The sequence below is a fragment of the Schistocerca piceifrons genome, chromosome 7 (assembly GCF_021461385.2).
Source record: "Schistocerca piceifrons isolate TAMUIC-IGC-003096 chromosome 7, iqSchPice1.1, whole genome shotgun sequence".
NCBI classification, from domain to species: Eukaryota; Metazoa; Arthropoda; class Insecta; order Orthoptera; family Acrididae; genus Schistocerca; species Schistocerca piceifrons.
In genome coordinates this window covers 367,469,921-367,497,492 of record NC_060144.1, presented here as the reverse complement: position 1 = coordinate 367,497,492, position 27,572 = coordinate 367,469,921, and the positions used below count along the sequence as shown (strand labels likewise).

General features: G+C 45.1%; 1 protein-coding gene across 4 annotated transcripts in view; it reads left to right on the top strand.

The window, feature by feature from the left end:
• The window catches only part of LOC124804764, a 130,885-nt gene that overhangs the window by 28,680 nt on the left and 74,633 nt on the right, over positions 1 to 27,572 (top strand). For 3 of the 4 annotated variants that reach the window (XM_047265077.1, XM_047265075.1, XM_047265079.1), the window contains exon 2: positions 19,277 to 19,357. The exons of the other annotated variant lie outside the window; for it this stretch is intronic. In XM_047265077.1, the coding sequence (XP_047121033.1) occupies positions 19,277 to 19,357 (81 nt within the window). The remainder of the gene's footprint in view (positions 1 to 19,276; positions 19,358 to 27,572) is intronic. 4 annotated transcript variants of the gene reach the window in all.

The window sequence follows — 27,572 nt, the reverse complement described above, 5'->3', positions numbered from 1 at the left end:
CATTATCAACCATATTTTTGGATTTCTTCTCTATCAGCAATTTGAAGGCTCATAGGTATAGGATATAGTTTCCAGAAGAAAGTTATATATTCCTTTATTTTAAATTACAGGTGTACTGTTTTAATTATACCTTTTTACCAGAAAATATGATTGTGTGTCCTAATAAAATATTAGCTATTTGACTAGGTGCTTTTATCAATACACCTGAGTGCTGCGCTAGTATTAGTCGTAGGTAAGGGCAATTTTGTTAAAAATTCAGTAAAAGTGCAGTTGGGTGATGAAGTCTGGGGCCGCTGGCAGTGTGTGGTAATAGTTGGCAGCCAGTAGGCCAGAAAGGGTAAACATGGCACGGAGCGTATTGCATATATGATTTGCATGGAATGAAGCAACAGCAAGGCAGGGAACTGCAGCATTGCCTTAAGTTATTGCAATGTAAGAGGTGAGGTAGTAGGCCAGAGTTGGGAGTGGCAGTGTGTAAGTGGCTGATGTATGGGAATTTACCACTGCCATAGTTTCTGTCTCTCTCTGACACTACGTCAGAAGCGAGGGGAAAAGTAGTATAAATAGTCAGGCACTTTTATCTTGAGGGGTGTGCCAGGTCGTCGAGAGTAGGGTCGGACCTGTGCTGGTCTACACTTATAGGGTCCAGTCTGGCAGCGATGTTGTAAATATTCTGTGTAAACCTGTACGTTGTCTCTATGTACTTCTTCGGGCTGTATTCCGCCTCTGGGGACACGACACCTGGGCGGGACAGAATCACAGCCGGGTGCTTGGAGATTGCACGGTCTGCCTGAAGGAGGGCAGTGACAGCGGTCTGCAGCGGGTCCAGGATGGGCCACGTTCACTTCCCATCTGGCGTACCGGGGTCGGGGCTAGGCATATGCTGCGGGTGGCGTGGCAGCGCTGCCGGAGACAGTGGTTGGTGTTGCCATCTGGAAAGCACCACTAGCAGCAAGTTGCAGCACCGCATCCAGGAGGGCACGGGTTTGAGTCCAGTCCTGTCCTGGGAGCAGCAGTGGCCGAGGGCCAAGGGTGGCCAGTACAACCACCTTTGTCCCATGGTCGGACAGAGCAGGCGAAACGGGGTGGAGGGCAGCGGGGAGCTGGGACTGTGGCAGTCTCCGGAATCGCGGGGATTCCCAGCTGAGCGGCCTCGACGACGGAGCAGTGGGGTCGGCATACCAGGAGTTGCTGAGCAGGCTGGACTCGCGGAACAACACTGCGGGCAGCACCCCGACGCTACATTGCACCCATTGTAGTACTATAAATTATGTGAATAAAGGAATACTTCCGAATACTGTTGTATCACTCTGCACTGCCACTTGACGCTATTGAACTTGCTTGGTCTCCTGGCAAAAATATGGCGCAGTGGGTCCCAGCTTCAGCTCGGCCATCTGGATTCTCGGGTTCGACCATCGACACCCTGCAACAGCGGTGTCAGAAGTGGTGCCGGTTACAATGCTGGCGCCAGATTTCCACTCCCACATCTTATTTTGAGCAAGTGGCGTTGAGGTGTGCCTGTGCAGAGGGGTAGTTGAGGTGTTTGCATTTGTGACGAATGGTCGTACACTTCTTGTTATGTCTTGTCATTCGGGAAGTGTTCATACATACCAGTATAGGGAGGAAAGCAGGACTGTCACCTGCGCACAAGCACGATGGGGATGGGTGAGTGACGTTTGATTTATTGTTTTATGTGTCATTCTTTTGTGTTTTAAGGGGTTAAGTGTCAATTAGAATGGACTTTTTGAAGGTGTCTTTTGTACGGCCGGAGGCGCCTGTAGATTTATCTGAATTCAGGGGAAATGGGGGACATAACGACATAGCGCCTAAGCGATGTAATTTTTGTAATTTATCAGGCCACGGATTACCATGCACAAAGTGGGTGCCAAAGAGTTGTTTTATTTGTAACAGATTTGGACATTTGGCACGCAATTGTTCAGAATGTAGATGGACGATGATTCGCTGCAAGAACTAAGTGTTAGGAGTAGCAGAGTGGAATTAATACGAACAGTAGAGGGTCATTCCATATCAAATCACCCAATAAAAAATAAATTTTACACCCACCTCCTTAGATTTTCATGAAATTCGGCTCGAATGGTTCTAATACCATCGTGACAACACCTGCAAATTTTTTTTGCTGTATCTCTTATAGTTTTTTTTTATAAATTTTTAAAGTTTTTATGTTTTGCGTTTTCCGAACCTTTGGAAATGGTAAATTTAATTTGTATTCAAAACTTTAAAATTGCTTATCTTAAAAACTCTTTTAGATAACATCATGAATTTTTGCAGCAAGTTTATTTATTATACGTATTTGAAGATAAAAATGATACTATTAAAATATATTAATATTTTCTCTCTCTCTCTCTCTCTCTCTCTCTCTCTCTCTCTCTCTCTCTCTCTCTCTATATATATATATATATATATATATATATATATATATATATATATATATATATATATATATATATATATATATATATATATATATATATATATAATGGAAGGAAACATTCCACGTGGGAAAAATTATATATAAAAACAAAGATGAGGTGACTTACCGAACAAAAGCGCTGGCAGGTCGATAGACACACAAACATACACACAAAATTCAAGCTTTCGCAACAAACTGTTGCCTGATGAGGCTTGAAGCTTGAATTTTGTGTGTATGTTTGTGTTTGTTTGTGTGTCTATCGACCTGCCAGCGCTTTTGTTCGGTAAGTCACCTCATCTTTGTTTTTATATATATTTATATATATATTTATTTTTTTTAACGGATGTTTTGTTTTATAAGAATTGCAATATCTAGAGTCTCAGACCTGATAGAATGCTCAAATTTGTTTTAATTTACTCTCAAACATAATGATGGCTTTTTAACATGTTTATTAATTATAGTAGATTACATTAGAATTATGTACAAAGATAGTGTTCTTACAACACTTACGTATAACCCAACTGATTGCTTGAAACATTGAATTTTTTGAGTAATTTTGTCTTTTTAATAAACATTAATGCTGATTCAAACTGTTTTTGCACTTCATCCAAGAGCTTTCAGTTCTTTTGATACAGTCTTTTTTGAAGTAATACATTCTTCCAGTGCCGCTTGTTTGAGGTGCGTCTACTATACAGACTATGTGCTCCAAAGGCACTATGCAAGAATCTTCTCTTTCAGGCCAATAAAATGATGCAGCTGGTCCTGAAGGATGTAGAAATAGAATTTCTGCATCTTCTTCATCATTGAATATTGTTTTTACGTGTCCAAAGTACCAGTTACCATCATGATTTGCATGGTTCAACACGAACCCAATCAGAAGAAGAATGGAAAGAAAAGACTAAGGAGGGTTTTACACTATCTGTAGTCCTTCTAATTTCAAGGTTATTTGTTGGAAGTGGTTTGAAGTTATGAAAACTTCTTGTTCCAGGAATGGTTCGGGTTGCTGAAAAAAACGTTTTTCTAGTTTTAAGCGTGGCAAATCAGCTTCTTTTTTGTCAATAAAGTGAAAATGAATGTTTTCAATATTTTTTTCACAAAACTCGTACACATCGATTGCTGTCATTATTTGTTCTTCATCTGAAAGCTGTAGACTGGCTTTCCTTAAAATTCTTTTAATAGTTCCTCCTAGGCCATCACAAATTGACTTCCCATGACTTGTTGCAAAAAAAGAGTGTTGGGCCTTCAAATTAAAGTCTCTCAAGTGTTCAGTCAAATTTTTAAAACTGTTTCTATTTTTGTACTGCCCAGCACAACCATCTGTAAAGTAGTGAACTGAGACAATGTCAGTATGATGTAATGACAGCCACTTTGTAATTTCTTTTTGTACAAAGTTAACAAAACCAGTGTCATGTTCTTGGTCATCACTAATAAAACAGTGGTTGGAAACAAAAACATTGTTTTCCTCATTTCCTAGGAAAACTCCAACTGGGTGTAGAGTACAACCACCTCTATTCCAGTGGTAACTTTGGATCTCATTTTGTATAACAAAGGAATAATTTTCACTGAAATCCATCACAATAATTGCTGTTTTGGGTGGTGGGTCTTCTTTCAATCTTTTAAAGGCTGCTGATTGGGATTTTGCTATAAACGAGTATGGGGTGAGCTTTGCCAATGACCTAACCAATAAAGAAATGTAGTCTTCAACACTGCCCGTGTGGGGTTGCTAGTCCCCCATCGGGCGCCTCCCCGGGTGGCGGATTGGGGAATGCTCTCCAGATATGGGGGGTACCGGGGTAATAAAATACCCGGGGTGGACCAAAACTAGCACGGGTAGGGAAGACTCGTTAAGCCACGGTGAAGGCAAATCCCTAGGGGTAGAGTACCCCAAAATCAAGTCTCCTGGTCCTCCAGGTTGGGGGTTGTGCAGAGGGCTACCAACCCACTCATGTAAAACAATGGCCGGTCAGGACACTCAAGGTATGCCTCGGAAACAGGACAGAATTTACTGGAACAGAAATTGGCAAAGTTACAAGGATTTCTCTTTTGGTTCGTGGAATGTCAGAAGCCTATACCGCCCAGGAAGCGCACAAATACTAATAAACGAACTAGGAAAATACAAGGTACAACTGGTAGCGCTCCAAGAAATAAGATGGCAGGGAACGGGATCAATGAAAATAGGAGACGGGACAATAATGTATGGAGACTGCGGTCAGCGCCATGAATTTGGAACGGGCTTTTACATTCATAAAACAGCAATTGACACAATAAAGGAATTCAAATCAATTAATAACCGAATATCACACATTACAATTCAGGCTCAGTGGTTTGATATTACATTTATAAATGTTCATGCACCCACAGAAGATAAGGAAGATGACGTGAAAGAAGAATTTTATAGTCAACTGGAACAGACATATAATTCAATAAGTAGACATAATGTAACAATAGTGTTAGGAGACTTTAATGCCAAAGTAGGAAAAGAAGAAATATACAAACCAACCATTGGGAATTACAGCTTACATGATGAAAGTTCAGAGAATGGTGTGCGACTCATAAACTTTGCAATGGCAAATGGTCTCACATTAAGCAGCACAAAATTCCAACACAAACGCATTCATTTAGGGACATGGATATCACCAGATGGAAAAGTAGTGAACCAGATTGACCATGTCGCCATCCAAAGACGATTTCAAAACAGTATTAAAGACGTTAGAACTTTTAGGGGAGCAGATTGTGAGACAGATCATATGTTAATCATAGCTCAAATGAAAATAAAGCTAAAAAAGAAACAAAGTACAAATAGGGTTGAAATTAAAAGGTACAATGTAGAAAATCTGGCAGAAGAAAAAATAAAAGAAAACTTTAGGAAAGAAATGGAAATTAACCTATCGGAATCTAGACTGACACATAGTGAACAGCAAGACGTGGAAAGTAGATGGAGACACCTCAGAAACAGTATTCAAGATGTAGCTTCCAAAACTATAGGTAAAAGAAAACGAACTAACAAAATCTGGTTTAATATAAAGTGCCAAGAAAGAGTACTGGAGAGGCAAAATGCGAGGAAGGCATGGTTACAAGACATGGACAGTATTACACTAAAGGAGAGATACTATAAAATCCGCAAGGAAACACAACGAACTCTAAGACAAGAGAAGAGAAAACACTTCAACAACATGGTAAGAGAAGCGGAGGATGATTTCAAGCATCACAGAGCAAGGCAGATGTACCAGAATATAAAAAAATCCTTGGGAAAATTCACTAAAAGGGAACAGTTTATAAAGGACCATAATGGGAAAATACTTACAAACAACAACGACATACAAGAAACATGGAAGACATACTTTACACAGCTGCTCAACTGCAATGATCCACAATATTACTTTACATTTGAAGAACCAGATACAGTTGATATACAAGTCACCCCACCATCAGTAAATGAAATAAGACAAACAATAAAGAAATTAAAGAACAACAAGGCCTGTGGGGAAGACCAGGTATATGCTGAGCTTTTAAAAAATGGAGGACCACAATTGGAAATAGAACTACATTCCTTAATTGAAACAATTTGGGAGACAGAAAACATACCGGCCGATTGGAAAACTGCAATTATATGCCCCATCTTTAAGAAGAATGATCCCCTTGTCTGTGATAACTGCAGAGGAATTGCCCTACTCGATGTCACGTATAAAATTTTGTCGATGTGTATACTACACAGACTGATTCCCATAACCGAAGAACTGATTGGGGACTACCAATGTGGTTTCCGCACTAACAGATCCACTTTGGATCACTTATTCACATTGAGACAAATAAATGAGAAGGCATGGGAATTTAATGCAGATATCCATATTCTATTTATAGACTTCAAGAAGGCCTATGATAGCATACACCGACAGACACTCTTAAACACCATGAAAGAATTTGAAATACCATTAAAATTAATCAAATTAGTTAAAATGTGTTTGGAAGAAACCATATGCAAAGTTAAGACACCTGCAGGAGAGACTGAAAATTTTAAGGTGTACACTGGACTGAGACAAGGGGATGCCATCTCACCTATTCTATTTAATATTATCTTAGAGAAGATTGATAGAGAATTCACCAAAACTAATCCACAAGGGATCCAACTGCAGGGACAGAACATTACTAGACTTGCTTATGCAGATGATGTAGCCTTAATAAGCACTTCAAAAGCTGAATTAATCAGGATGATGCAAAATTATTACAAAATAGCTGAGAAAGCTGGACTTCATGTGAATGAAGAAAAGACAGAATATCTAGTCATAAGTAAAAAACTCCAAAAGAATACACCACTGACCGTAAATGGCCTCACTTTCAAGGCAGTTGACCACTTCAAGTACTTAGGGAGTCTTTTTAGCAGAGACAATAGAGCAGAAATAGAAATAGACGCCCGTCTAGCAGCAGCTAATAGAACTTTTTACAGCTGTATCAAAATTTTAAGGATGAGATCACTTAGTACTGAATTCAAAATCCGTTTTTATCAGTCAACTATTGTACCAGTAGCATTATATGGATGTGAAGCTATTACATTCAGGAAAAAAGATGAAAAACTGTTGATATTTGAAAGAAAAATACTAAGAAAAATATTTGGACCAATCTTCGATGAAAATGTCGTGGAGTGGAGGATAAGGAAAAATGAAGAACTACGGGAGCTGTACAAACATAGTACCATTGTGGAAATGTTAAAGAAGAGAAGACTGAACTGGGCTGGTCATGTAGCAAGGATGCCGGAGAACAGACTACCCAAAATAGCATCCACTAAGAAATTAGAAGGAAAGAGAAGAAGAGGAAGACCTCGAATTAGGTGGATGGAGAATATCCGGGAAGATGCAGCTAGGATGGGCATCAACTCTGATTGGACAACAATTTCCCTGGATAGAAATGATTGGAAGAGGCTCGTAGAGCAGGTGTATGGTCGATAAGGCCTTAGCCACGTGTAAAGGAAAAGGAAAGGAAAGTCTTCAACACTGATAGACTGTTTGATCATTTCTGCCCTGTCTGTGTTAACCCACTGACTGATTACAATTTCTTCTTCTAAATCATAATCTTCACTTAGTTTTTCAATTAAGTACTCAGTTAGTGCAGCATTTGCAGGACAGCTGTCGCAATGATGTAGCATGCAGTTTTTGTTTTCCGTGTTGCACACAAGCATCTTAATTAGGTTTTTATAAGATTCTTCAATTTTCACAGCATCCAATAATAGTTTAACATTCTGGTGGATACTGCATACACATACAGTGTGTGTGCCTGCAGCACCAGCAAGGATACACCATTTAGGTCTCACGAAACAAAATTTTGAAAATCCTACTTCTACCTCGCGATTATCCCATTTGAAAGAATAATAGAGTTCTCTCAAGTTACACAAAATGAGTCTTTTTTGCATGTACACATTTTTTTGAACACTTACTTTGTCTTTTGTTCCAGGTAACACTCTGGAACTTTCATCCTTTTCATAAAAATCTGTTACAAGTCTTACTGTATTTTCAGAAAGAGTTTTACCTTTTTTTGGACCAGGAGTTTCCAAAATACCCTTTTCAGATTTTAGCTTTCTAGCTTGTCGCACCATGTACTCACTTACATTAAATTCTTTCATCACTTTATTTCGACTCCAAGAATCTGGAGCCAAGGTCAGAATCTGGATTTTTCTAGACCTCCAACAGATGACATCTTCTCTTTCATAAGAGAAATCATTACATCAAAATCCTTTGCTTTCTCAACCACACTTGTATCTTCTTCGTCATCATCAGAACTTGGTGCATCATATTTTAATGCTTTTGAAACCGCCTTTTTTGCAGTCTTTTCAATACTACTAACCTTCCTTTTAAAATAAGACCCTTTACTTTGTTCTGACAAGCCATGAAGCTTTATCGGTGTTAAACCTAAATTATCAAGAGCAATGTTTATTTGTACGAGGGATTCACTTCTGGATTCCAATGATTCTAATTCAACCATGACTTCCCCCCCTGCGGGTCCGGGGATTAGAATAGGCCCGAGGTATTCCTGCCTGTCGTAAGAGGCGACTAAAAGGAGTCCCTCCCCCTCAAGGGGGTAGTTAGCGCCTGCGTCCGGAGACGGACGGTTCCACGACCTCTATTTGCGGTCATTTTGCTTTTTCACTTCTCGTTTCTTCCTTCCTTTGGTTGGTTCCTTTCTTTGCTCTTCTCCACCTCACTGTCTTCCTTACTCTTTCCCTTGTCTTCTTCTCCTTGCCATCTCATTGCCTTCTTCTCCTTGCCTTCTCCCTTGCCTTCTTCTCCTTGCCTTCTCATTGCCTTCTTCTCCTTGCCTTCTCTGGTCTCCGCCTCGGCGTTTGAGACAGTCTGTCCTCTCTCTCCCTCTCTCTCTTCTTTTTCCTCTTCTTCCTTCCTCCCTGTGCGTGCCTGAAGGCCGACCCATGCGTTCGCACGCGTAGCCGGTGACGGGGTAACGCGTAATTCCCCACCCTGGGTAGACATGTAAGGCATGCACGTACCCCCTGGTAAAGGCCAAGCCCAGGGAGGGGTGATTGCCTGAGCTGATACCTTCTGACCATGCCGATTGGTCCCTCCGTCTGTTTCTCGGGAGGTGTGACCTGAGGTGTAAACATTCACCTAAGGCGGGAGTGCCCTCTGAGAGGGTCCCCACAAGGAAGGAGCGCGCCATCGGAGACGCTAGCAATCATGGAGGATTCCTCCGCAATGGATTTCACTCCATCTGTCTCGACTTCTGCCCAAAAACGGAAACGTGACCAGCCACCAGTGACAAAAGTACTACCGCCTGCCCCACAGTTCCTCGTCGTTTCTCGATCTGAGGACGGAAAGGATTTTTCCTCTGTCAACCCTTTCATTATCCAGAAGGGCGTAGATGCCATAGCCGGATCTGTCAAATCTTGTACCAGGTTGCGTAACGGTACCTTATTACTAGAAACTGAGAGCGCCTTTCAGGCACAAAAACTGCTTCGGGCCACACTCCTGTACACGTTCCCTGTCCGGGTGGAGGCTCACCGAACTTTGAATTCGTCTCGTGGTGTAGTCTATACTAGCTCCCTCGACGGATTGACTGACGAGGAGATTCAATCTTTCCTCGCTGAGCAGGGCGTGACAGCTGTCCATAGGGTCATGAAAAAGGTCAACAATGACCTTGTACCGACCCGGACACTTTTCTTGACCTTCGATAGTGTTAAGCTGCCATCGCACATCAAGGCGGGCTACGAGGTTATTTCTGTTCGCCCCTATGTCCCGACACCTACGCGCTGCTACCAGTGTCAGTGTTTCAATCACACTCGACAGTCTTGTTCCAATGCGGCTAAATGTGTCACTTGTGGCAGGGATGCCCATGAGGGTGACTGTCCACCTCCGTCTCCTCGTTGTGTGAACTGTCAGGGTGACCATGCCGCATCCTCCCGCGACTGTCCTGTCTATAAGGAAGAACGCTGTATCCAAGAAATTCGGGTCAAAGAGAAAGTGTCCACCTCGGCTGCTCGCAAGCTATTGGCTAGTAGGAAGCCCACGCTGCTCCCAGCGGGGAAATACAGTACTGTCCTCGCCTCTCCTCGGACTACCAGGGAGGTGGCAACCCAGACATGCGATCTGACCTTCAGCACCACGGTCGTCCGTTCGGCCAGTGCTAAGATCGCGCGGTCGACGTCTCCTCTTCGTCCCATCACCCCACAGACACCAGCCCCTTCATCAGCTTCTGCTAAGACGAAGACCCAGAAGTCTGATGCACGGGCCTTCAAGAAGGAACCGTCCCGTGCAGACTTCCTACGTACCTCGACCTCCCAGCCTTCGACCGGTACTTCCACCAAACGTCCTTCCAAGAAGGCTCATAGGAAGCACAGTTCTCCTTCTCCGCCACGGCGCATTTTTTCTCCTGCGCCACCCAGCGGTTGCCGCCCCAGGCCGTCATCCGTTTCGCCTGGCCGCACCGCTGGTAGTTGAACATCTGGCCGTTCACCGGCGAGGGAAGCTCCCCCTCCCGGCCATCTTCCCAAGATGGCTGATGAACCTATAGACCCAATGGACGATGACTGTCCACCTACTGATAGCGGCGGCAGTGCTCGCTCGAAGCCAGGCCCTCAGCGGCCTTCGAGGTGACCCCTTCTTTCATCTTCCTTTTCTTCTTACGATGGCACTTATTCACTGGAATATTCGCAGCATTCGCTCCAACCGAGAGGACTTGAAGTTGCTGCTCCGCTTGCACCGTCCGCTCGTCGTAGCCCTCCAGGAAACGAAGCTACGCCCATGCGATCAAATTGCCTTGGCACACTACACCTCTGTGCGTTTTGACCTACCCCCTGTGGTAGGTATCCCGGCTCATGGAGGGGTTATGTTGCTGGTCCGGGATGATATTTACTACGATCCCATCACGTTGCACACCGGCCTGCAGGCAGTTGCCATCCGCATTACTCTCCCCACTTTTACATTTTCCATTTGTACCGTTTACGCTCCATCGTCATCTGCCGTTACCAGGGCAGACATGATGCAACTTATTGCTCAGCTACCTACACCATTTTTGTTAACTGGCGACTTCAATGCCCACCATTCCCTTTGGGGCTCTCCAGCATCCTGCCCGAGGGGCTCCCTGTTAGCAGACCTTTTCAACCAGCTCAATCTTGTCTGCCTCAATACTGGCGCCCCTACTTTTCTTTCGGACACATCTCGCACCTATTCCCATTTAGACCTCTCTATATGTACTCCCCAACTTGCACGCCGGTTTGAGTGGTATGCACTTTCTGATACATATTTGAGCGACCACTTCCCGTGTGTTATCCATCTCCTGCAGCATACCCCCTCTCCGTGCTCATCTAGTTGGACCATCTCCAAAGCAGACTGGGGGCTCTTCTCTTCCAGGGCGACCTTTCAGGATCAAACCTTCACAAGCTGCGATCGTCAGGTCGCACACTCTCGCTGCTGCTGAATATTCCATCCCTCACCCTACTTCTTCTCCACGTCACATACCGGTCCCCTGGTGGACCGCAGCATGTAGAGACGCTTTACGTGCTTGTCGACGTGCTTTACGCACCTTTAAACGCCACCCTACAGTGGCGAATTGTATCAATTATACACGATTACGTGCACAGTGTCGTCGTATTATTAAAGAAAGCAAGAAAGCCAGCTGGGCTGCTTTCACAAGCACCTTCAACAGTTTTACTCCTTCTTCTGTTGTCTGGGGTAGCCTGCGCCGGCTATCTGGCACTAAGGTCCACTCACCAGTTTCGGGCTTGATGGTCGCGAATGACGTCCTTGTGGCCTCTGAGGATGTCTCCAATGCCTTCGGCCGCTTTTTCGCCGAGGTTTCGAGCTCCGCTCATTACCACCCTGCCTTCCTCCCCCGCAAACAGGCAGAGGAGGCTAGGCCACCTAACTTCCGCTCCTCGAATCGTGAAAGTTATAATGCCCCATTCACCATGCGGGAACTCGAAAACGCACTTGGCCGATCACGGTCCTCCGCTCCAGGGCCTGATTCTATTCATATTCAGATGCTGAAGAACCTTTCTCCTGCGGGTAAAGGTTTTCTTCTTTGTACTTACAATCACATCTGGATTGAGGGACATGTTCCCGCATGCTGGCGCGAGTCTATTGTTGTCCCGATTCCTAAGCCGGGGAAGGACAAGCACTTGCCTTCCAGTTATCGACCCATCTCGCTTACCAGCTGTGTCTGTAAAGTGATGGAGCGAATGGTTAACTCTCGATTGGTTTGACTGTTTGAGTCTCGACGCCTACTTACCAATGTACAATGTGGATTTCGTAGGCGCCGCTCTGCTGTTGACCATCTGGTTACCTTGTCGACCTTCATTATGAATAACTTCTTGCGGAAGCGCCCGACCGCGGCTGTGTTCATTGATTTGGAGAAGGCTTACGACACCTGTTGGAGGGCGGGCATTCTGCGCACCATGCATACATGGGGCCTTCGCGGTTGCCTCCCTCTTTTTATTCGTTCCTTTTTAATGGATTGACAGTTCAGGGTACGTGTGGGTTCTGTCCTGTCAGACACCTTTCGCCAGGAGAATGGGGTGCCACAGGGCTCAGTTTTGAGCGTCGCTCTCTTCGCCATTGCGATCAATCCAATAATGGATTGCCTCCCAGCTGATGTATCAGGCTCCCTTTTCGTGGACGATTTTACCATCTATTGCAGCGCGCAGTGTACACGTGTCCTGGAGCGCTGTCTTCAGCGTTCTCTTGACCGTCTTTACTCCTGGAGTGTCGCCAATGGCTTCCGTTTTTCTGCCGAGAAGACGGTCTGTATTAACTTCTGGCGCTACAAAGAGTTTCTCCCACCGTCCTTACGACTCGGTCCCATTGCTCTCCCAATCGTGGAGACAACAAAATTTTTAGGTCTTACATTTGACAGGAAACTTAGCTGGTCTCCACATGTGTCATATTTAGCTGCCCGTTGTACCCGTTCTTTAAATGTCCTCCGTGTTCTCAGTGGTATGTCGTGGGGAGCGGATCGAACCGTCCTGCTTCGTCTATATCGGTCGATTGTCCGCTCCAAGCTGGATTATGGGAGCTTCGTATACTCCACTGCACGGCCATCCATCTTACGCTGCCTCAACTCCATACAACATCGGGGTTTACGACTTGCGATCGGAGCGTTTTATACTAGTCCCGTAGAGAGTCTTCATGCTGACGCTGGCGAATTGCCACTCACCTACCGGCGCGATATACTGCTTTGTCGGTATGCCTGTCGTCTACTGTCAATGCCCGACCACCCGTCTTATCGTTCCTTTTTTGACGACTCTCTCGACCGTCAATACGGGTTGTATGTCTCTGCCCTGCTACCCCCTGGAGTTCGCTTTCGTCGCCTCCTTCAACACCTTAATTTTTCACTCCCTGCAACCTTTCGAGTGGGCGAGAGCCACACGCCACCTTGGCTCCAGGCTCAGGTCTGCGTTCACCTTGACCTCAGCTCGCTCCCAAAAGAGGTTACCCCCGGTTCGGTCTACCACTCCCGTTTTGTTGAACTTCGTTCGAAGTTCATCAATATGACCTTCATTTATACAGATGGCTCAAAGACCAATGACTGGGTCAGGTGTTCTTTTATTGTCGGGGCACAAAGTTTCAAATACCGGCTCCATGGCCATTGTTCGGTCTTCACAGCTGAGCTCTTTGCCCTCTACCAGGCTGTTCTTTACATCTGCCGCCACCGACATTCTGCTTATGTCATCTGCTCCGATTCCCTGAGCGCCATCCAGAGCCTCAGTTATCCGTATCCGGTTCACCTTTTCGTGCACTGGATCCAACGCTCTCTTCAGCAGCTGGTGGATGTCGGTTCTCCGGTTAGCTTTATGTGGGTCCCTGGCCATGTCGGTATCCCTGGGAACGAAGCTGCAGATGCCGCGGCCAAGGCTGCGGTCCTCCAGCCTCGGACAGCTTCTTGTTGTGTCCCTTCGTCGGATTGTAGCAGGGTAATTTGTCGGCGCATTTTATCGCTGTGGCATGCCGATTGGGCTGCACTTACAGACAACAAGATTCGGGCCTTGAAACCTCTTCCCGCGGCTTGGACGTCCTCCTCCCGCCCTTCTCGGCGGGAGGAGGTCGTTTTGGCCCGGTTACGCATTGGACACTGCCGGTTCAGCCATTGCCATCTGCTGACGGTTGCGCCGGCGCCGTTCTGCCCATGTGGGCAATTGCTGACGGTCCGCCACATTTTAATGTCCTGTCCGGATTTTAACACACTGCGTCTAGATCTTAACCTGCCATGTACTCTAGATGCCATTTTAGCGGATGACCCACGAGCAGCTGCTCGCGTTCTTCGTTTTATCAATTTGACAAACCTCTCTAAGGACATTTGATGATGCTGTTTTTTAATCCTATGCCAGTCAGTCTGTCTTTTATCGTGTTTTCCCTTTTAGTTGTTGTTTTAAACTTGTGCCTCGCGGTGCACTCTTAACGTAGTCAGGGCGCTAATGACCATTGAAGTTGTGCGCCCTAAAACCACAAAAAAAAAAAAAAAAAAAAAAAAACCCATGACTTCATCATCTGTTTCACTTTCATTGACTTCAACTCTTAATTTTTCCTCTCAAAAGTTACGGCATGTTGAGCAAAGCTTTTGTCCAGGTTTCATGCTACTATTTTTTGTCAGTAATTGTTTAGAAAGATCCAAGCCTACACTTCTCAACGACTTTTGATGGGCTTTTTGTGTTTTTTTTTAGTGGGTCTACACATGTTGTTTGATACTTTTCAAAAACATTTAAAAAGTAGTAGCTGTGGTGTGAACATATATTCTTAAATTCACACAGATTAATTCCAGATAGTAAGTGGGTCAAATTTTTTTCTTCCTCACTCAATTCAGGTACCGGACGTAACTTTTTTGAAGTTGTGTAGGTTGTTTGGAAACAGTCAGATTTTTTAAATAACCCTACACTACAGGTTTGAATATCTGACATACTGATTTCACTTTTGGTCTGATTACTGTTCTGGTTACTTTTATAGGATATTGGAAAAGAATCTCTGTAAACTAAGTAACAGTACTTACTGAAAGTTCGAATAAACTTAATAAAATACTATCCAAGCACTATTTAACACTGTAATAATTTTTTACTTCAAAACACAGGAATAACAAAACAAAATCCAAGCATACATTGTTACTCCAAGAAGACAAAAACTTATTTTTGGTGTCTAAGTCACTTGGTACTTTTTATTTTTAAAATATAATTAATATTATTTAAAAATTAGATAAGTATTGAACAGGTTAAAAAGCCAACATAATTTTTCTTTTATCTAATAGCCTATACAATTAAGAGTATTTTAAAACAAATTTGAGCTTTCTATCGGGTCTGAGACTCTAGATATTGCAGTTTTTGTAAAACTAAACAAAAAAAAAAAAAAACCAACAACTACTTGTAATTTTTTTTCATTTGAAAGATTTTAATATATCTTTATGGTAATTTTTTTAACATTTAGATATAATACACAAACTTATTCCAAAATTTCATACTGATATCTTGAGTATTCTTTAACATACAAATTTTTTTTGTTGTGAGGACACGTTTAAGTTACGATTCCCGACTGCTGAAACAACGCCAAATCTAAAAACTATAAAAATTTATTAAAAAAAAAAACTATAAGAGATAGAGCAAAAAAATTTTACAAGTGCTTTCAGGATGATAAAAGAAGTAATTGTACCAAGTTTCATCAAAATCTGACATGGTTGGTGTCAAGGCCTGGGTGACTTGACATGGAATGACCCTAGAACTGTAAGCAAGAATGGTGGAAACGCGGTAAGCAGCGGAGGCTGCGGCAGTGACTAGAGCGGAAGCTGTAACTGCTCTAACTGAGCAAATTGAGGTATTGTCGAAGGCAAGGATGAGGGACAAAGAAAAATATGAAGAATTAGCGGGGAGATTTGAGGCATTGCAAGTAGGGGAAGAGACGTTGGGTGAAAGTAAATTGCAGGTCGGGGGGTGTCATAGACTGTTTGACTTGGCTATCGTGGCATTGATTAACCCCTTTCCGGGTAAAACAATGGAGGATGTGTCGGTATTCCTTAATGACATTATCACAATGGCTGACGCCAATGGGTGGCACGATGTTGTAATGTTGAGACGGCGAAGTTACACCTGATAGGGGATGCCAAGTCATACGTACTGTTCCATGAAACGTTGAACAATGTGGGGACGTTTGCAGAGCTTGAGGCTGGGTTATGCAGAAGTACCAAAAACAGAGTAGTACCAGGTTTTTACAGGAAAAATTAAGTGCGTTAGTTATGAGAAGAAATGAGACTGTGGAGGTTTTCTCAGACAGGATTCGAAAGCTGAATGCACAAATGTTTGAACTGTCACTGAATGGGGAGATGAATAGAGTGCTGTTAACAGGAGGCCGACAACAGGGCATTAGATGTGTTTTTGTGGGGAGTACCGCCAGAGATGTCACGTTGGGTGAGAATGGAGAATCCCAGTGATCTTGCGGCGGCTCTAAGATTGCCACATACTTAGAGGAGGTAGATTATGCAACGAAGCAAAGGATCGAGCACAAAGTTCAGGCAGCGGAAATTAAGTGTTTTGATTGTGGCAAGGTAGGGCATATTAGGAGGCATTGTCAGTTACAGTTGTGGTGTTGCTCATGTGGGGAAAATGGGTCACCGGGCAGTGAACTGCAGGAGTAAAAGTTGGGGGAACCTCAGCGACATCAGCCGTTAAACGAGAGCAGGACTGCTTCAACCGTTGGAGGGCGGTCCCAGTAAAATTAGGTAATGCGCTTGTAGGTGCACAGACAGAATGCTGCTTATTAGGCTTGGTGAACGGAAGGGAACAGGTTTCTGGTTGACATAGGGACACACATGTCTGTTATGGAGTAACATATTTTGGTTGTTAAATTTATGGTAGGAAGTTTAAGGTCATGACAGATCATGCAGCGTTGAGACAGTTACTGGGACTCAAGGATCCTTCTAGTCGGTTAACATGGTGGGCTCTAAAATTAACTGAGTTTGACTTTGAAATAATTCATAAGCCAGGGAAGAAACACAGGAATGCAGATGCATTAAGTCGCAAGTTAGACGCATTAGAAGTAATAGGGAAGAGTGTCGCAGAATGGCAAAGGGAACAAGCAGAGGATGAGGAGTGCCAGGGTTTTAGAACTCAACCACATTTCAATGTGGAGGGAACTTTGTTATGTAGAGTTACCAGGTGTGGACCATGGGTAGTGGTACCATAGAGTTTGCGAGAGGAAGTCTTAAAGCAGGCCCATGATCATATGCTTTCAGGGCGTGGGGGTCGTCGAGCAACGGAAAGACGAGTAGCAGAAAGATTTTGACGGCGCATTCGGAGGAGGGATGTGGAACAATATGTAGCAAATTGTGTACTGTGTGTGCAGCGAGCAGATTTGACGCATGCAAGAATTCCGCAGCAACGGTTACCAGAGGCTTCGAAACTTTTCGAGTTTATCGGGCTAGATATTTGCGGGCCATATAACAAAACACCGGCAGGGAATCATTACGTTTTAACTGTAATTGATCACTTTTCGCGGTTTCTAGCCATGGTTGGGACCTTTACCACAGTACAGGGTAGGTCAATGGGTACTGATCACGAATCCATGTACACCTTGACGAAGTACCACGGACCATACCAGGCTGTGGAGATGATTTGGCCTGTAAATGTTAAAGTGCAGCTGCCAACAAAAAATTCCGTTATCCACGTAAGTAGAGTAAAGCCTTTTAAAGAAATTGCAGAGGCTAGGCAAAGCAAACGGAAGAAGAAGGTCGCGGCGGAGGGACAACAGCGGTCGCATAACGTTCTGTATGTGTTACGGTCACGGAGGCAGTAAATTATTGTATGTGTAATATTGTATGACATGTTTACATTTTGTGTTTTTGTATCAAGGGATGATTTGCGTTTTTTTTTAAAAAAGGTGGGTCAGATAATAGTTGCGTTTTCTTGTTTGTTGTTTTAGTTTTGTCATTGTATGGGGGAGACTATTTTCAAAGAGTTCGATAGGGGTGTAGTGAACTATCGGGAATTTTTGAGGCTGTCATACGATGTTGTAGTAACTTGTAGTGGAAGAGAGGTGGTGCAAGCATGTTCGTTCCTTTTCTTCGCAGTGATGAGTGATGATTTGCCCTAATCGACCAGTATTTTTGACCTGGGCTGGTCGACGCTTATAGGGGCCAGTCTGGCAGTGATGATGTAAATATTCTGTGTAAACCTGTACTTTGTCTCTATGTACTTGTTCGGGCTGTATTCCGCCTCTGGCGACACAACACCGGGGCAGGAGGGAACAGCAGCCTTGTACTTGGAGATTGCGCGGTCTGCCTGAACGAGGGCAGTGACAGCAGACTGCAGCGGGTCCGGGACAGGCTACGATCGCTTCCCACCTGGCTTACCGGCATCCGGGCAAGGCGTATGCTGTGGGAGGTGCGGCAGTGCTGCAGCGGCGCCAGAGATGGCGGTGGGTGTTGCCATCTGGCAAGCACCACTAGCGGCAAGTTGTGGCACCGCATCCAGGAGGGCATGGGTTTGTGTCCAGTCCTGTCCTGGGAGCAGCAGTGGCCGAGGGCCATGGGTGACCAGTACAACCACCTTTGTCCCACTGTGGGACAGAGCAGGCCAAATGGGGTTGAGGGCAGTGGGGCCCAGGGACTGTAACAGTCTCCGGAATCGCGGGCAGCTATGCGCGCGACGCAAGACGCGAAGCATTGGCGGGCGGCGACCAGTGGGAGTGCGGCCGACTCCCAGCTAAGCAGCCTTGATGACAGGGAAGTGGTGTTGGCATACCAGGAGTTGCCGAGCCAGCTGGACTTGCGGAACGGTGCTGTGGGCGGCACACCTACACTACGTTGCACCCATCGTAGTACTATAAATTATGTGAATAAAGGAATACTTCCGAATACCGCTGTATCATTCTGCACTGCCCCTTGACACTATTGAACTTGCTCGGCCTCCTGACGAAATATGACGCGTTGGGTCCCAGCTTTGGCTCGGCCATCTGGAGTCTTGGGTTCGACCATCGACACCCCGCAACATGAGTCTTAAGATTTTGTTATAATACTTCCCAATAATTCTTGTTAAACAAAAGCTAGTTAATCTACCACAATGATATCAATAGAAACTTGTAAAAGCAGGCTCTAACTTTTCTTCTTTGAGCATTGATAAATTGTTTCGGAAAGGTGTAGTACATTCCTTATTTCTCATATGACTGTTTTTCTTTTGAAATCTAATTAATAATGCCTCATTATCTGGTAGCCAGTCATAGCTCAATAGCTTTTCTCCTCCTCCTCTTTCTTCTTCTTCCTCCTCCTCCTTCTCTGCCCCCCCCCCCCCCGCCCCCCGGTGCCCACCTACCTTTATCCCATCCCTTCACAATGTTGGCATGCTTATTATTGAATCTGCCGTTGATAATCTTGCAGATTGGCTGGATGCCCTTCCTGTTGCCATTCTTTCAACGTTCCGGGGCGGAATTTGTGCAACCAGACTTTCTGCCTGTAATGGTATGTATGCGAAAGTGAGCAAACATTTTCTAAATGTCTACTTAGTGTCAACCCACCATTTTCACAATGACTTAGCAAATACATATTAAGAAATATGTTGGATGTACATCCTCTACAAGTTTAAATTTTGGAAGTTGCTTATTGAAACTTGCTCCATTTTCCAAACAAAATTATTATAACAATTCTGTTGGAAATGCACAATTTTCTTAAGTTTCCTTCTCTTAAATTCTTCTTGAGCTTTTGCTACCCTCTCCCTGTGGGTCCTGGGGTTAGAATAGGCCTGAGGTATCCCTGCTTGTTGTAAGAGGTGACTAGGAGGAGTCTCACACTTTTCAACCCTATAAGTTCAGGTACCATTTTATGATTTGACTTGCCATTTTCCAAATTCTACAGAAGTGCGGGCCATATGGGGAAGGACGCCTTATGTGGTGCACGAGTTATCCATAGTGCCCTTAGATTCAATCTCCTGAACCTCTTGTCCTGGCTTTGCATCTACATCTACAATTCAATTATTTGAGCAAGGACACTTTCCGGGATATGTCGTCTACTTCTGTTGTCTCCTGTCCTCTTTCGCCCCCATGACAGTACTGGATTTCTCTGCGCCCAATATCCAGCATGGTAGCCAGTCCATTGTGGTGGGGCAGTCATGTACCCATTTGGCCGTAGCCCCCTGACAACACAGGGATCACACTGCTGATGCTTGAGCTGTAAGCTCCCCATGTGTGCCAAGGAGTAGATGCCTGTCTTCCTGGACATCAGGACTCCCGGCAACGGCCATCATGCCAGGTGGCCTTTGCTGTGGCTGGGTGGTGCGAGCCCCTGATCGGAGTGGGTGGCATCAGGGCAGATGACCCACAATGAAGTGGACTAAGTCATCTCTTGCTGGTGACAGTATGGCACCAGCAGTCTCTAAGAAGGGCAAGATCGAGTACAATGCTGACATATAAAACCCTAAACCGTTTCCCTCCCTCCCTACACCATGGGAGGAATGTAGGGCTACAGAAGGAAGAGAGCCATATTTGCCTCAGTATTTAGTCTGTTGCAGAATGGAGGGGAACTTGTTTCTACCTATGAAGCCTCAATTTTTTGTTGAACATCTTGAGGATCAGTTGTTGGAAGTGACAGCGCTTTCCAAGATGAGAAGCGGTGCAGCCTTGATTCAGATAGCATCCCCAGCCCAAACTCAGGGTTTGCTCACTTGGACTGGGTGATATTCCTGTTTTCGTCACTCCCCATAAAAGCCTCAACAGCCAATCCCAGGGGTTGCTCACTTGGACTGGGTGATATTCCTGTTTCCGCCAGTCCCCATAAAAGCCTCAACAGGGTCCAGGAGATTATTTTCCATTGTGACCTCCTCTTGCAGTCTGACGACGAGCTCCGCGCCAATCTAGAATGGCGGGGTGTTCATTTCATCTGGCACGTTTAAAGGGTACCCAAAGACAACAGGGTTACTACCGGTGCCTTCACCTTGGCATTTGAGCGTGATTCATTGCCTAAAAGGTCAAGGTGATGGATCACTGCTGTAACATTAAACCATATGCCCCTCCCCCTATGCAGTGTTTAAGCACTGGAAATTCAGGCACATGTCTTCCCACTGCACTTCCAACACCACATGTCGAGACTGTGGATGTCCACTGCATCCAGATACTCCCTGTGAGTCTCCTCCCTCTTATATCAACAGTGGAGAGCAGCACTCCCCCTGCTCGCCAGACTGCTCAGTACTCCAGGAGGGGAAAATCATGGTGTACAAGACCCTGAACCGGTTCACTTACCAAGAGGCTAAATGTAAATTTGAACTATTACACCCTGTTCAGTTTACTTCCACATACGCTGCAGCTACATGCCATGAACAGTGGGCCCTCTGGGCCTCCAGAATACATCCGCCCGCTTGGTGGTAGCGGGAAAATCTCCTTCTGTTGCTCCTGAATGAAGTATTTTCTTTGGTAGCAAGGCCCCCCCCCCCCCCCCAAATGCAGGGGACATCGGTCCCCTCACCCCAGCCAGAGAAGCAACAGGCTCCTCTGGCTCCTCTTGTGCAGGAGGGCTCCCTTGGGACCCTCTCTCCCAAGATCTGCACTAATGCCACATCAGACACTCGCCAGTGGCTAAAGAAGTCAAAAGCTGCTGGACAAAGAGCTTCATGGTCTTCCTCCATGCCTGAAGCTACTTCAGAGAAGTCCTCCCAGCAAGCTCCTAAAGAGAAGCGAGAGGGCAAGCAAACAAAGAAGTCTGCTAAGAAAGAGGACCGTCCGGTGGCACCAACACCACCTCTCCCCTACTAGTTCTGCACCTGTGGATGAAGTGGAGATCTCAGTGTCCCCTGAGGACATGGATCTCACTGATGCCTCGTCCACAATAGGAATAGATACAAATACTCAATCGGTGGCAGCAAGTGACCCTGAGGCATAACCTGCCTCCTTGCATGCTTCATGCCTTCCCAGCCTCACAGTAACATCATCCTCCAGTGGAATTGCTGCCGTTTTTTCCACCACCTGGCTGAGCTATGGCAGCTGTTAAGCATTACACCTGCTTTCTGCATTGCCCTCCAGGAAACCTGGTTCCCGGCAATGCGAACCCCTGCCTTTCGCAAGCTACAGGGGATATTACAAGAACCGTAGCGACTATATTAGAGTGTCAGGTGGAGTTTGTGTGTATGTCCTGAACTCAGTGTGCAGTGAACCTGTGCCCCTTCAAACCCCTCTTGAAGCTGTGGCTGTCAGGGTAAGGTCGACACAGAAAATAACTGTCTGCAACGTATATCTTCGTCCAGATGGTGCAGTACCCTGAATGCATTGGCTGCACTGATTCATCAACTCCATAAACCTTTCCTACTTTTGGGAGATTTTAACACCCATAATCCCTTGTGGGGTGGCACTGTGCTTACTGGCCAAGGTAGAGATGTCGAAACTTTACTGTCTCAACTCGACCTCTGCCTCTTAAATACTGGGGCCCCACGCATTTCACTGTGGTTCGTGGCACTTAATCAGCCATTGATTTATCCCTCTGCAGCCCAGGACTTCTCCCATCTGTCTGCTGGAGAGTCCTTGATGACTTGTGTGGTAGTGACCAGTTTCCCATCTTCCTTTCACTCCCCCAGTACCATTCCCCCAGACATCTACCAAGATGGGCTTTAAACAAGGCAAACTGGGAAGCTTTTACCTCTTCTGTCAATGTTGAATCTCCCCCACATGACCATTGATGTGGTAGTTGAGCAAGTCACTAGAACGATCATTTCTGTGACAGAAAACACAATCCCTTGTTCTTTAGGGTCCCCCCGGTGAAAGTCAGTACTTTGGTGGTCGCCGGAAATCGCTGAGAGTGTCAACGGGCTCTACAGCGACATAAGCGGCACCCTTCCCTAGAGCTCCTAATAGCTTTTAAACGGCTCCGTGCCAGCATTTGCCAACTTATAAAAAGACGGAAACAGGAGTGCTGGGAGAGGTACGTCACGACCATTGGGTGCCATACATCGCCTTCCCAAGTCTGGACGAAGATCAGATGTGTTTGTGCGTATCAAACCCTGTCAGGTGTTACTGGCATTAACATCAGTGGCGTGTTATCTACCAACGCAAATGCAGTTGCCGAGCACTTTGCTGAGCACTATACTTGAGCCTCCATGTCAGAGAATTGTCCCTCAAACAGCGGATAGATAGGAAAGCCCTCTCGTTCACTGAACGTCACAGTTAGCACTATAATGCTCCATTTACAGAGTGGGAGCTCCTCAGTGTCCTTGCATGTTGCCCAGACACAGCTCCTGGGCCAGACTGGATTCACAGTCAGATGATTAAACATTTCTCATCCAACTACAAGCGACATCTCCTCATCATCTTCAGCCGGATTTGGAGTGATGGCATCTTTCCATCGCAGTGGCGGGATAGCACCATGATTCCAGTGCTCAAACCCGGTAAAAACCCACTTGATGTGGATAGCTATCAGCCTCACCAATGTTCTTTGTAAGCTGTTAGAATGTATGGAAAGTTGACAGTTCTGTTGGCTCCTGGAGTCACATGGCTTACTGACTCCATACCTGGGCGATTTCCACCACGGTCGCTCTACCATTGATAATCTAGTTTCCCTCTGCCATCCAAACAGCCTTTTCAACGTGCTGACACCTGGTTGCCATCTTGTTTTATTTACGAAATGCTTACAACATGACCTGGCGACATCATATCCTTGCCACATTATATGAGTGGGGTCTCCGGGGCCCACTCCAGATTTTTATCTAAAATTTCCTATCGCTCCGTACTTTCCATGAGCAAGTTGGTGCCTCCCATAGTCCCCCCATATCCAGGACAATGGGGTCCCGCAGGGCTCTGTATTGATTGTATCTCTATTTTTAGTGGCCATTAATGGTCTAGCAGCAGCTGTAGGGCCGTCCGTCTCACCTCTGTATGCAGACGACTTCTGCATTTCATACTGCTCCTCCAGTACTGGTATTGCCAAGCGGTGCCTACAGGGAGCCATCCACAAGACGCAGTCATGGGCTCTAGCCCACGACTTCCAGTTTTTAGCCACAAAGTCATCTGTCATGCACTTCTGTTGGCATTGTACCGCTCATCCGGAACCAGTACTTTACCTTAATGGCAATGTACTCACTGTAGTGGAGACATACGGATTCTTAGGATTGGTTTTCGACGCCTGATTGACGTGGCTTCCTCACCTTCGTCAGCTGAAGTGGAAGTGCTTGCAGCACCTCATGCCCTCCGCTGCCTGCGCAACACCAACTGGGGTGAAGATCGCTCTACGCTGCTGCAGCTATACAGAGTCTTGTTCAATCCCGCCTTGACTAAGGGAGTCTGATTTATGGTTCAGCGGCGCCCTCAGCGATGTGTTTATGCGGGCCGGTGCATCACTGTGGCATTTGACTGGCAGCAGGAGCTTTTAGGACGAGTCTGGTGACCAGTGTCCTGGTGGAGGCCGGAGTCCCTCCATTGTAGGTTAGGCGTGCACAACTGCTCACTAGTTATGTTACACACATTCGTAATTCTCCTGGGCATCTGAATTACTGTCTCCTTTTTCCATCCACAGTGGTTCATCTCCCGCATCGGGGGCTCTGGTCAGGGCGTACGATTGCAGTTCCCATCCGATCTCTTCTGCCTAAAGTGGAGTACTTGCCTTCACCACCCGTACTGGAGATCCACACACGTACACCTTCATGGGTGTACACCTAGGCCAAAGGCTCACCTGGACCTTTCACATGGTCCTAAGGACTCAGTTAACACCGCGGCCCTCCGCTGTCACTTCCTCTCGATTCTTGACATGTACTGGGACAATGAAGTGGTTTACACTGACAGCTCGATGGCTGATGGTCACATTGGCTTTGCATATGTTCATGCAGGACGTATTGAACAGCACTCCTTGCCAGATGGCTGCACTGTTTTCACTGCAGAACTGGCAGCCATTTCTCATGTTCTTGAGAGCATCCGCTCTGTACTGACTTCTTGAGCAGCCTACAAGCTATCGACCAGTGCTACCCTGCCTTCCTTTGGTAGCGACCATCCAGGAGTCCATCTATGCCCTGGAACGGTCCAGTTGTTCCGTGGTGTTTGTGTGGACTCCTGGCCAAGTTGGAATCCCAGGAAGTGAACTTGCCGACAGGCTGACCAAACAGGCTGCACAGAAACTGCTTCTGGAGATCGGCATCCCTGTAACTGACCTGCAATCATTATTACTCCGCAAGGTTTTTCAGCTCTGCGAGATGGAATGGCATAATCTCAGTACGCACAACAAACTGCCTGCCCTTAAGGAGACTATGTATGTGTGGAAGACCTCCATGCGGGCCTCTCGCAGGGACTCTGTGGTTCTCTGCCGAATCCGCATTGGCCGTACGTGGCTAACACATGGCTACCTCCTCTGTTGCAAGGACCCACCTTGGTGTCACTGTGGCTCACATACAACTGTTGTCCACATCTTGCTCGACTGCCCACTTTCCACTGCTCTGCAGCGGACTTTTAACCTTCTCAGCACCCTACCTTCAGTATTGGGCAACAGTGCCTCAACAGCAGATTTAGTTTTACGTTTTATTCATTGGGGGGGGGGGGGGGGGTTTGTCATACCATATAAGGGTGGGCATTTAGCCTTCTCTCTGAGGTCGCCACCCTCCCTCCATTTTAACTCTGTCACACTTTCTTTGCATGTGTTTGTCTTGGTGGTCGTCTTTTCCCTACATGTGTTCATCTCGCCTTGTCTTTTTGAGATGGACATTTTAATGTGTTGCAGAGTGGCTGGCTCATCCTCTTTTATTATTGTGATCAGCCAGCCCAGACTATCCGCTCTATGGTTTTAATACCTTCTTCTACTTTTCCTTGTGGTTATGTTTTCCCTGTTTTTTGTTCATTCATTCGTTTTCTTTTTAGGTGCGGTGTTGGGTGTTTTTGTACCTTGAGCCTTGCTTGTCTCAGGAAAAAGGGACTGATGACCCTGTAGTTTGGTCCCTTTATACCCCAAACCAACCAACCTTTTGCTAGCTGTTCCCAAAGTCTTGCTGCGCGGCATGGTCTCAGGCGTCTTGTCCCAGTCTGTGCGGCTGCCACCATCGGAGGTTCGAGTCCTCCCTTGGGCATGGGTGTGTGTGTTGTCCTTAGTGGAAGTTAGTTTAAGTTAGATTAAATAGTGTGTAAGCTTAGGGACAGATGACCTCAGCAGTTTGGTCCCATAAGTCCTTATCACAAATTTTCCCAAAGTCTTTGGAATTCTGCCTCTGTTTTCTCTGCGTCTGCTAACGAATGAGGTGTACTGACAGGTGACTGAACTTTTCGTTCAGTTAAATCTCTGAAACAATTCTCCAATGTTGTGAAATTGGTACCTGAGATTACGGCTTCATCTGAATGTTTACTTTGCTCTAAATGTTAAGTCTCACTGTAGTGTCTGAAATTTATGTACTTTGTTAAATCTTTGCTCAGTGAAATCTTTAATCTGTACCTTTGTTCACATCTCTAGATGTTTCATTTACTTCATTTGTTATTAAGCCGCACTACATAATAAATTCAGAATGTGATTCACCTTGTAAACATCATACAATGGATTACAATTTAGTTTTTTATTAATTTCTATTTTTTCCTGGTGAGAGTTAATAATATGTCCTGATTTGGTGGCGTGTTTGCCTAACTTGACATATGTGTCAGTGAGAACTTACTGAAATTTAGCTTCTTGAGCATCTAACTTAATATTGCTGTGATCAGTATTATCATTAGTTTTATATAACTTACTATTCAGATCGGTGTTAAAATGCTTTAACTCTCTATTGTTTTGTGATATCTCAGCTATCAGATCAACACTTCACTCTTTTATATCGACATTGTATTGTGCTATTTCTCCCTGAAAGTCACAAATAGCTTTTAAGATTTGTACTATTTTTTAAGTTAATACTAGTGTATAGTTAAGGCAATAATAAGTTTACAACAACTCATCCCTAGTAACAACAGTCACGGACACCTTTTAGAATAAATCTACTAAAAACCTAACTCCGTTGTCACTTGATTCACAATGTCAACAAAAAAAAAAGAAGATTTGGCATAAATACAGCTTACCAAACTGTCGCATGGCCTGTGGTGTTGTAATGCAGAATACTCTACACCGCCATGACTCGGTGACGCCATGAAGCTGTACTGCTAGCTGTTGTGGAGGTGTCATTCATTGAAAACAGTTGTCCATACCAGCTGCTGGCCACCTGTCTTCAGACTCTGTCTTAATACTCTTCTTCACTATATATAATGCCGTCACTTTTAGTTGTAGTTCTTTGGCAATATGCTCGTCTTAATATTGGTTTTTAGTGTATGTACTGTGATGCACACTACTTTGGCAACCTGTAGCCTGTCTGTTAGCTGTACAAATCTGCCTTCAGTAACTGTGCTTGAATCTAACTGAAAAGTGTTTGTCGGACGTACACTATTGTCAATGATTTAGTCTGCATCAAGATCACAATTCAGACACTTTAATTGCAATGAGAAACCACATACTATACTCGGTTGACATCCTAACAATATGATTGTTAGAGTGCAGTAACCTAATCCTGATGTAAGTATTCTTAAAAGTTCATGTATGGTGAACAAAAAAATTAGCTGATAAGTTTGTAAATCACTGTCGGTGAAGTCTAAAGTCATACTAATATGGAAATATTGTGCACAGTAACTAACTATTGGAAACAACACAGTTCACAACCAGACCCTATTGTCACAGTAGGTGAGGATCATCATTGAAGTTTGACACAGTCCAT